Source organism: Monodon monoceros, unplaced genomic scaffold (assembly GCF_005190385.1).
Source record: "Monodon monoceros isolate NGI ecotype Baffin Bay Population unplaced genomic scaffold, NGI_Narwhal_1 Super_Scaffold_15, whole genome shotgun sequence".
Classification (NCBI taxonomy): domain Eukaryota; kingdom Metazoa; phylum Chordata; class Mammalia; order Artiodactyla; family Monodontidae; genus Monodon; species Monodon monoceros.
Window position 1 is genome coordinate 63571590 of NW_021703771.1, and position 11393 is coordinate 63582982.

The 11393-nt window shown below is 40.6% G+C and overlaps 1 protein-coding gene and 1 pseudogene across 1 annotated transcript in view; both read left to right on the forward strand.

Moving 5' to 3' along the window:
- Window positions 1-855, forward strand: part of SMIM28 (small integral membrane protein 28) — a 4518-nt gene extending 3663 nt beyond the window's left edge. Inside the window, 2 exon segments of the mRNA XM_029223659.1 lie at window positions 509-830; window positions 833-855. Coding sequence (XP_029079492.1) covers window positions 509-830; window positions 833-855 — 345 coding nt within the window.
- A 6714-nt stretch (window positions 856-7569) lies between these two features.
- On the forward strand, window positions 7570-7847 carry LOC114895907 (annotated as a pseudogene).
- Window positions 7848-11393: the final 3546 nt, after the last annotated feature.

An 11393-nucleotide genomic window follows, 5' to 3' on the forward strand; every position in this document is an offset into this window, starting at 1 on the left:
CGTGAGATACGAGCACGTACCCATGGCGTGAGATACGAGCACGTACCAATGGCGTGAGATATGAGCACATACCAATGGCGTGAGATACGAGCACATACCAATGGCGGATTTTACTCCAGAATTAAAGAAGTCAGTTCCATATAATCCTTCTGTGGCAATAAAACATTATTGGTCTAATTCTAAACAAAATAAGTACGTAAATAGTAAGAGCTCTCATTCAAAGAATGAGTGATGGACCTGCCAACTAAAACTTATCCTAAAATTTTTACTTCAGTGGAAATATTGTAGGGTACCCTTGTGTACTTTGGACATTCTGAATTCATACTTTATCACGGAAGTACACTCTACTTCATGCAGGCTCAAGCTCATTGGCATAAATGAATGATTAGAGTGATTTTTAAAGTCAGTAAATGATAAGGAGAATACAAGACGAAGACAGAGATCAGCCTTAGAAATGCAGCGGTCTTCTTTCCCCATCTTCTAACTCAATTCCGTTCCCTAACTCCAGGGCACCCAGAAGATAAGTTCCACCAAGGAAGATGTGGAGCCCTTCCTGTGCATCCTTCTTCCAGCCACCGTCCTGCTCTTCCTGGCCTTTTTGCTGCTTTTCCTGCATTGCCACTGCCAGGCCTCTCGGCCCCAGGGGCAGGTTTCCAGCCTCGACCTTCCAGAGCACCCGCCTGCAGGAGAGGTGACCGACTTCCTGCCGGGCTTACCCTGGAGCAGCAAGCAGACCTTCCCTTACTCCCCACTGCCCGGGGAGGTAGCCCTTCTCTCGTGTTCACCACCCTCCTATGAAGAGGCCACCAGGAACGCCCCTGGAGGAGAGGCCCTGGATGCGGGCCTTCAGTATAAAGCGGGTTCACCTGGACTGGATGTGCCACTATAAACCGCTCTTGTAACCATTAAAACAGCTCTCCACCTTTCACTGAGCCCGCCTGAGCAGGGGGACAAGGACCTCTGGACCTAAGAAGCTGCAATTCACTGGCCAACACCTGGATGAATGGGGATGGGGGGAGCTTGACAAACGTCAATCTTGTTAATGCATTTTCAAGTTCCTTAGGGAAAAGTCTCCCCAGGTCGTTCTAAAGATGACCGGGCTCTTTTATAACATATAACGGCCCTGAGAAAAACAAGAAAGTTCTATGTGAAGAAAAAGAATTACTAGTGAACATAGGAAGGAAAAGGAGGAAGAAAAAGAATTACTAGTGAACATAGGAAGTAGCTCTGAAAAGAAAAACAGAAAAATGTTGATAAGCCAAAGATAACTGCTTTTGCCACCAAAATAAAACTTTTCTTCCTACAGAAGTGTTTCAGGGCCTCATCATTTCACTTCTGTGTGAAGATGCATGGAGAGTTCTAGAAGGTGAGAAAAACACCTCTAGAGCTGTAGTAGTAAATAATGGTGAAATGTTTCAATATTAATAATAAAGGACAGTTGCAAACATTTTAGTCTAAAAAAAAAGAAAGCTCTCCAAAATTCTCTCCTTTGTAGTGTTGCTCTTGCTTACTTTCTGATTTGCTTCCTAGAATGAGAGGATTTGGCTTAGTTACATGTGAATGTCTCACACTAGAATACTGTGCGTTGTCTGTGCTGTGGCAGAACAAAGGGTAGCTGCTCTGACACATTATCTTGGGGGACACAGTGACAGTGTGTGTCCTCACCAAGCAGCAGGAACAAGAATAGAAATCAGCTTAACATTGGAAGGGAAAAGTCGCAATCTTGGATCCCATGGTAAAGAGAAACACAGATAAGCTCTAACAGGAATCTTATACTTCGCATAGTTCAAACTCTTCCTTTGCCGATGTCAAAACTGGAGTTCAGAGCTTCCCTGGTGGTGCAGTGGTTGAGAGTCCGCCTGCCGATGCAGGGGACGCGGGTTCGTGCCCCTGTCCGAGAAGATCGCACAGGCCGCGGAGCGGCTGGGCCCGTGAGCCATGGCCGCTGGGCCTGCGTGTCCGGAGCCTGTGCTCCGCAACGGGAGAGGCCACAACAGTGAGAGGCCCGTGTACCGCAAAACAAAAACAAAAACAAAAAACAACTAGAGTTCAGAGAGGTTAAGTAACTTGTCCAGTGTTAAATACCACCTAAGTGGCAGAGCTGGGACCAGAAGCCTGGCCTCTCCATCCTGGGCCAGAGCAGCTTCCACGGTGCCAGCTGGTCTCCCAAGAAATTGCAAATGTGGAATTTCAGTCCCCGCTCCTGACTGGGGGTCAGCACTCAAAACAGGATGGACATAGCTCTGAGTTTGGAATGGGATACAAATCTCCATCCATGATTTTCAAATGGGGAGGTAGAGGTGGGTCATGTACTACTTGGGGGCTGTATTAGGATACCCACAGGGGTGGGTATCAGGATAAGAACCACACATGGTTCTTAAGCTTGTACTCACTGCTGTAATTTCGGGGGAAAAACTATTTTTAGTGTCTTCACAGTATAAACTGCAAAACTAAACAACATTTTGATGGTTCAAAATGAACAAAAACTGACTCTTTAAAGCTTTTTTTTTTTTTTTCTGGTATACGGGCCTCTCACAGCTGTGGCCTTTCCCGTTGCGGAGCGCAGGCTCCGGACGTGCAGGCTCAGCGGCCATTGCTCACAGGCCCAGCCGCTCCGCGGCATGTGGGATCTTCCTGGACCGGGGCACGAACCCGTGTCCCCTGCATCGGCAGGCGGACTCTCAACCACTGCGCCACCAGGGAAGCCCCTTTAAAGCTTTTTTGACATGAACATTTTTGTGCTAGATATGCAACGTGGTACAGTTTTAGAAAAATAAAGTAGGATGCGTTACTTTTCAAACATAATCTGATAGAAATAAAGTAATTTCTTTGAGGGCTGAAGCAAAATATAATCTATTTGAGTGAAAAAAACCAATATTTCTTTCAGGAAAATTGTACTGAACAATTCTCTAATGGTCTTTAAGGGAAGTAAATAAACAAATGGAAATGAGAAGCTCAGCAGACAGCCTTCTTTTTTTAATCCTAAGAATCTAGTTCTCTTGGGAGACTCTGTTGAGTCTTTCTCAACTGCCATTTCTTCCTCTTCCCTTGCTAACAGAACCCTGATTTGGTTCTGGGATCCTGGAACCACCTGTGAGAGGCAGACCAGATCTCGCCCGATGACAGGGGATGCATCATGATAATTAATTATGGTGATCTCAGTTCCTTCACTGGTGGCTGATTTGATCTTTGGGACTGAAGGAGAGATCTACACAGGAGGAGAGGCTTGGTCTAAAAAAGATTGCCTCATATTAAAAATAAACGCATGGAAGGAGATACTCTTCCTCTTTGCTGGATGTTATGTATCTGCATGTGATGCTTAGAGCCGCAACAGCCATCCTGCAACCATGAGGCAAGACATCAGCCAGGACTAGTATTGAGGATGGTAGAGTAGAAAGATGGAAAACACCTGGGTTGATGATTGTCAAGCAGCTGAATAACCCTGCAACTATCTATGTTTTAATGAGAGAATACCTTTCCTACTGCTTAAAGCCATTTAAGCCATGCTTGTTACTTGTAGACAAAAGCATCCCAATTGCCACAATTTCAAAGGCTAATAAGGAAATACATTGCCATGTTTAAAAATGTTAGATAGACTTACTTGAAATAAGTAGTCAATGTTAGGACTCATTGAAGATGTTGTGAATGATGTAGCTAAGGAAACATTTTCTCTTGTGGAACCAAACTGAAGCATTGAAGAAAATAAACTACAGCTGAACTATTGCCAAACTACAGCCCCTAGGCCAAATCTCACTTGCAACCTGTTAATTGTACATCCTGAGAAGACTGTTTTACAGTTTTTAATAGTTAAAAAAAATCAAAAGAAAAATATTTCATGACACATGAAAACTATATGAATTAGAATTTTGGCAGCTAGAAATAAAGTTATTGGAACCCGGTCACACCCACTTACCTATGGCTGCTACATCAAGAGTTGGGTAGTTACAACAGAGACCATATGACCTTCAAAGCCTAAAATATTTACTATCGGTTCCTTTAGCAAAAAAGTTTGCTGAAACCTGCTGCACACCAGTGGACTCCAACCCTAGTTCCATGGTAGAATTACTCGAGGAACTGCTAGAAATACTGATACCAAGACCCATCTAGACCAATTAAACAGAAATAAAGCCAGTGATTCTAATACGAAAGCAAGGCTGAAAGTCCTTTCTCCAGGTAATGTGGGTGGGTACAAAATACAGGTGAGCTTCATTGTGGACAGATGTACGGTAACAGGTTTAGAGAAAACTAGATCTGTAAATCCAGCTTTGAACCATCATTTATAACCCAGCATTCTCTGTAAACCCCTTCCTGAAGCCATCAGCCTAATGTGAATTCCATTCACAAAGCAGGATTGCCAGCAGAGTATTAGCAACAGTGTCAACAGTGCATCCTGGTTTAAATGTTGACACGACTGGCACCCATGGGTAGTACTAGCTGTTAGCACTCCAAGACAGAGAGTGGAATTTTAAAAAAAATCCAGGCATGAAAGAACTAGACCTTTAACAGCTAAAAAGTATTTGGGGAAGCAATAATTGTAGCCAGAAAAGATTAAGAATGGGAGGGAGTATAATAGGAACAGGGACCAGTATGTGGACATTTTCACTAAGTTCTACACGGGACGAGAAAATATCACTCAGGTAACATTTTATACAAAGGAAAAGGAGTCCAGTTTCTGGTCTGGCATGAAAAGAGCTTGAAAGTCATTCCTCCATCCTAACAACAAGAAAAAGCTGAACAAACTGAAAAATCAACAACTCTTCTTAAATCCCTCAGAGAACTGAGGTCACAAACCGCTGTCCCCCAAATTAGGCAGAAGGCAGATACAAAGAATCACAACTTACCTGAGCAGAAATCCGCAAGCAGAAACGTCCTCAGGGACCAGCGCCAGGGTGGGGAAAGCTGAACTGTAATCGAAGGATTGCTGGAGGATCAGAGTACACAAATCTGAGAATTAAAAACTCCAGAGGGGCCCAAACGCAGTTAGTCTTGCCTCTAGGAGCCCTACCAGATTCTCACAGTGGAGCTCTGGGAAGAAAACCTTCTCGTGCTTCCAGCAGAAGGAGAAGAGGAACCATTTTGAAATACCTCAGAACATGCCGATCTTCTTAACGAGGTCTGCCCTCAGGAGAAGCTACTTCACCAGGGCCCAGCCTGCTGGGGTTTTATCAGAGCCTAACTCACCTGGGGGGAGGGAAATTCCCAGCCCCAGCTGGTTCTAGTCTTACTCTGCGGAAGGGAAATACCCAACTCCAGCTCTGCTAGTTATCTTGTTCCAATTAATGGGGGAAAAGAAAAAGCAACAGAGAAGCACTTGTGAAGTTCACAGCCCAGCGGCATAGGCTCACTACAAAACTGAGACCTAATCGTAAAACTATAAAACGTTTTCCCTTGCCCCACACCTAACCACCAGCCACCACATTATTAAAGGCCTATTTACTGCAGTCCCTTTTACCTAGTACGTTGAGTTTACCTTTCAAGAAAAAATTGTAAGTCATACTAAAAAGCAAAAAACACAGTTTGAAGAGACAGAGCAAGCATCAGAAACAGATTCAGAGATGGCAGGAATGTTGTTGGAATGATCAGACCAGGAATGTAAAATAAATATGATTAATATGCAAAGGGCTCTAATGGAAAAAAAAATAGACAACATGCAAGAACAGATGGGCAATGCCTGCAGAGAGATGGAAATTCTAAGAAAGAACCAAAAAGAAATGCTAGAAACCAAAAACACTGTGACAGAAATGAAGAATGCCTTTGATGGGCTTATCAGGAGACTGGACATAGCTGAGGAAAGAATCTCTGAGCTTAAGGAAATGTTAATAGACATTTCCAAAATGGAAAAGCGAAGAGAAAAAAACTGAAAAAAAAAAAAATCAAAGCAGAATATACAAGAACTGTGAGACAACTACAAAAGGGGTTACATACGAGTAATGGGAATCCCAGAAAGAGACGAGAAAGAAAAGAACAGGAGAAATATCTGAAGCAACAATAGTGGCAAATTTCCCTACATTAATGTCAAACCACAGATCCAGGAAACTCAGAGAACATCAGGCAGAAATAATGCCAAAAACAGAGCAAAACAAAACAAAACAAACAAAAACTACACCTAGGCACATCATATTCACACTGCAGAAAATCAAAAATAAAGAAAAAATCTTGAAAGAAGCTGGCGGGGGGGGGGGTTGGGGGAGAGAACCTTACCTATAGAAGAGGAAAGATGAGAATTACACACAACTGTTCCTCAGAAACCATGTGGTCCCAAAGACCAAATCAGCCCCTGGTAAAGGAACTGAGATCACCATCTTCTGATGTTAGAATAAGGTATCATAAACATCAACAAACTCTTAAGCCCCACCGTATTCTTAGTGCAGTGCAGGGCTCTCAATATAGAGTTAAAACTTACCTTCTCCTTCTCCAATTCCCCAGCGTTTTCAGACAATACACAGTTGGATGTTTTGAAGGGCCAACATTAGCATTCATCTTCTCCATCTGGATTCGGAACAAGGTGAGGCCAAAGTTAAATTTTCTCACTTCAAACACTGAATCTTCTTGGTTCTAAATTATTCATTAGTTACTCCTTTATCACATTCATAAGACCTGTCTCAGAGGGTTGTTAGAAGGATACAATGTTAAAACACACATCTGCCAAAAAGGCAGAGTCAGTACTAGTGCCTTTCTGTATTTATCATCCCCTATAATACATCATGTGTTCTTACTCTCTTGTAGGGAAACTAAGACATCAGGGCCTGCCTGTCCATTAGCCTCACCTGGCATCATGCTTAGAGCTCACATTATTTTTAGGGGCCCATAAAAATATTTTAATTTCTTTTAAAATCAGAATTTTAAAAGTTAACTTTGGGGGTCAAAGATTATATTCATCTTTATACCAGCACAGTCATAAAATATAATTTTTGTATTTTTCTACAGAGGAAGGGACCCACCAAGGCAAAAGTACCTTGGGCCTGTCACAGTTATAATGCAGCCCTGGGAGAGAGGCTATCCCAGTTCAAAGCAAGCCAGCTTCAGGCAAGAGAAGAGAGATCTGAATTTTTTCAGAGGAAACACCTGTGCTCTCTCTCTCCTCCCTACACAAACCCAATGGTTCTAGCCACACTTTCCCTCCCTCTCTCCTCTCATTTTGTTAACGTCATCATAAAAGTAAACAAGTAAGTGATCTCAATAAGTTTTCTCCTATAGGCAGAATGTATAAGAACGCAATATGTGTGTTCAATAAGCAAGGGATCAGGTGAGTTCAAAGAACCAATTTCAGTTCTTAATGAACAGGTCCAGAGTTTTTACTCACAAAAGACCATACTAATAACTACTTTTTATCAGGACACAACATGCAAAACATTGGGCTAAGAGATAAACAGGCATTATCTCTTGGAATCCTCAAAAATCATATGAGGTGAATACCATCCATTTGTACAAATAAAGAAACAGATTCAATAAGGCTGAACCACATGCCCAAGGTCACACACCAGGAAGTAGGAGAGCTGGGATGGAAAGCCAGACTCTTAAATCTTGAAGGAGGCACCTTCTTCTGATCTGGTGGAGGGATGGCTTTATATGTTGAAGGACGCAAGATATAGAATTCATGACTATGGCAGGATTGAAGCTATTGTAGGCCCAGAAACTGATACCCAATTCCAGTTCACTGGTATTAAAAAAAAAATGTCAACACTTACACTCTCACAAGTAGAATGAACCATGTACAGACCACATATGCAGGCTTTGCTTTGGTTATCCTGTATTTCAAGTGCAGGTCCAAAAGAGTTGCAGATGTGAAAGCAACATTTATGGAGTCCAACCTGTCTCTACTGCATCCATTATGTTCTCAGCCCTAGAGAAGCTAATATCAACTCATCAAATGATATTCCATTTGTACAATAAATATGAACCTGGAAAAATTCCCCATGTTTCTAAACATTAAATTAATAATAAAACCCAAACTAAAACACAAAATGTATGTAATATATTTAAATATGAATTTATATCAATTTCTTTTAAGAGCTTTTTGAGAACATTGGCTACCTAGTTGTGGTGTATTTGGTTGTCTACTTTTACTTCAACGCATGAACCTTTTAAAATCAGTGTGGATATCCCTCTCTGTTTTTACAAACACCACAGTCTCAGAAGTTATATCAGCCTCATATTGATTAGAATTTATGTTTTAATTTTTAAAGACATTCCCAGCTTTAGACCTTAGCTTTCTTATCCTCAACCCCACATTCAATCAATGCCTCTTCATTTTCTGTGGCCCATGAGAAAGGTGGTTCACAAGTGCTTTCTAAAGACACTCGATCACGGTCTGTGTCTGATAAATTCGGACTGGCATTCATTCAACATTTATCAAGCAATTACGTGTCAGGCACTGAGCAAAGTGCTAAGTGTAAATGGAGCTTCGTGGGTTGTTTTGTGTCTAAATAATGGATGAGTATTAAAATTCTCACCAAAGCTAAAGAAGAAACCAAGCAAAATAAAACATTACATTTTCTGTTAGAATACCAAGCTGCTACCCATTTTATAGTTATCATATTTGAGATCATGGTAACTATAAAAAGACCAATTATTTAATTACATTGTGGGTACAAGAATGGCCTCAGTTTAAACAATGACCTGAATGTAAAATATATGGAGACTAGGACCAAATTTTATACACTTCTAAAACCCACGAACACCTACTACAGCACTATACATAGATGATACATATAACTCTTCCAGTTATTATTCCTGAAAAAAAGTCACCTCAAAGAGAGTGGCATAAAAAATAACCATTTTATTACGCTCACAGATTCTGTGGATACTGCTTGTGTCTGCTCCATGACCTTTGAGGCCTCAGCTTGCAAGAATGGAGGCTGTCTGGAGGACAGGGAGTTGGAGCCATCTGAACCCTTGGTCACTCACACGTGTGGTGGTTGATACCACCTGTCAGTCAGGACATCAGCTAGGAACCTATACATAGCTCTCTGTGGAGCTGCTTGGGCTTCCCTTCAGCATGGTTGTTGTATTTCTAAGAGTAGGTGTCCTTAGAACTAGGTGGAGGTCTTTAATGACCCAGCCTCAGAAGTCACACAGTCTGCCCAGTTTCAAGGAAAGGGAGCAGAGACCTCATTCTCTCAATGGGAGGTAAGTCAAAGTCCCATAATAAGAACAGCATGTTGCATGGGAGATAATGCTGCAACTATCTTTGGGAACTAAAATCTGCCACAAGTATGGAATAATCAATGAATGACCAAACGATATCTTCAGCAATTGGCATCAGTACTTCTCTCAAATATTTGAAATCTTCTTTGACGACACAGTGTGATTGCGCTTTCACACCCCCTTGAAGTCAGTTAAGGCCCGATGACTTGCTTTGATCAATGAAATATGAATGGAAGTGACTAATATAACTTAGTGCAGGAAGCATTTACAGTCAATCCTCATTAATCACAGATTCCATATTTACAAATTCACCTACTTGCTGATATATATTTGTAACCCCCAAATCAATACAGCACTTTCTGGATTGCAGGTGGATATGTGCGTGCGTAGAGTGGTGAAAAAGCTGAGCCACTGGCTGCACATTCCCAGCTGAGGTCGAGCAAGGCTAAGCTCTGCCTTCTACTTTGAGGTCTTATATGGTAAACGAGTGTCCTTTTCACAGTTTATTTAGTGCCACGTTTTTCACATTTTTGTGCTTCTTGTTGGTGATTTTGCTATTTTAAATGCACCCCAAGCAGTGCTGAAGTGCTATCTAGTGCTCCTAAGTGCAAAAAGGCTGGGATGTGCCTTTCAGAGAAGATATATGTTATATACACTTCATTAAGGTGTAAGTTACAGTGTTGTTTTTTGTGAGTTCAATGTTAGTGAATTAACAGTATATATTAAATGAGTTACCTTTATACAATAACACACATAAAACGAGGTTATATATTGATCTGTTGATGAAAATGTTGTAACCAGAGGCTCACAGGAACCTAAGTCAGTATTTCTTCTAGAAGTGATGGTTCAGTATTGACTAGTTCAATGTCCATGGTGACCTTATAGAACATATATACCTGCCGTGAATAATAAGAACCAGCTGGAATTCCTGCTGCAGGATTCTCCCGTACTTGCTCCCTGCTGGCATGAACTTGGAGGCCTCTGGTGATACAAAGGTGCCACAAGTGCTGTAAATCTTAAAATATCTTCATAATGTCACATAAACATCAATTAAATATGAGCTGATAGAAAGAAAAATTTTACCTTAATTAATCAACAAGAAAACTAGCTAGATTATTTGACACATGAGTATAAAACTTGAGCCTTCTGAATTTCATTGTTTGTTCTAACTGAAATTATATTAGTTTAAAATAAATCCTTTTCTTTCCTTCCTTCTTTTATATGACTAATTATCACCTTGTAAATATAGATAATTCAGCTTAGTCACCTGCTGTTATCTTCATTAATTGTATATTCCACACCCTATAAAATGAATGTCTCCAAATTTAGCCTCAGTTTTTCTACAAATAAAATGCTCTTGCCTTCAAAAAGCATCAATAACTGTAAAAGGTATGGTGCAGTTGAAAAAGAACAACAGATTTCTTAAGCAACAGTGTAAATTACTTCTCTTTCCTCTTTAAAAAAAAAGAAAACCTTTCTGTAAAGTAAAATTGTATTCTTAGCTTTGCAAAGTTACCTACACAATGGATCACATCTGTTACATAAGTTAAAATAATAAGGCTATTTAAAAAAATAAGTCAAAATTCATTATTAAGCCTTCACTAAATAATTCAAATTTAGCTCAGCATAATAATAGATTTGCTGTAACACTAGAAAGTATCAGGTATCCACAGGCCACAGCATACCTGTCTGGGCCAGGAAGGGGAAGGAAAGGTAAAAACATCAATTGCTTTAAAAGCAGGAGGCCCATACAACAGGGTATTATTCAGCAATAAAAAGGAATGAAGTACTGATACATGCTACAACATGGATGACTCTTGAAAACATTACACTAAGTGAAAGAAGCCAGTCACCAAAGATCACATATTATATATAATTCCATTTATATGAAATGTCCAGAATTGGCAAATCCATAGAGACAGAAAGTAGATTAGTGATTGCCAGAGGCCAGGAGGTTGGGAGTGACTGCTAAATTGTATAGGGCTTCTTCCTGGAGTGACAGAATGCTCTGGAATTAGTGATGATGCCTGTATAACATAGTGAATATACTGAAAAACAATGAATTGTATACTTTAAAATGATGACTTTTATGTTATGTGAATTATATATCAAAACAAAAAAATGTAAAGCACTAGGCATACCCACTAGGATGGCTATAATAATAAAGCCAGATAATAAGAAGTGTTGGTAAGGATGTGGAGAAACTGCCCATATCCCCCTGGTGAAAATGTAAAACCACTTTATTT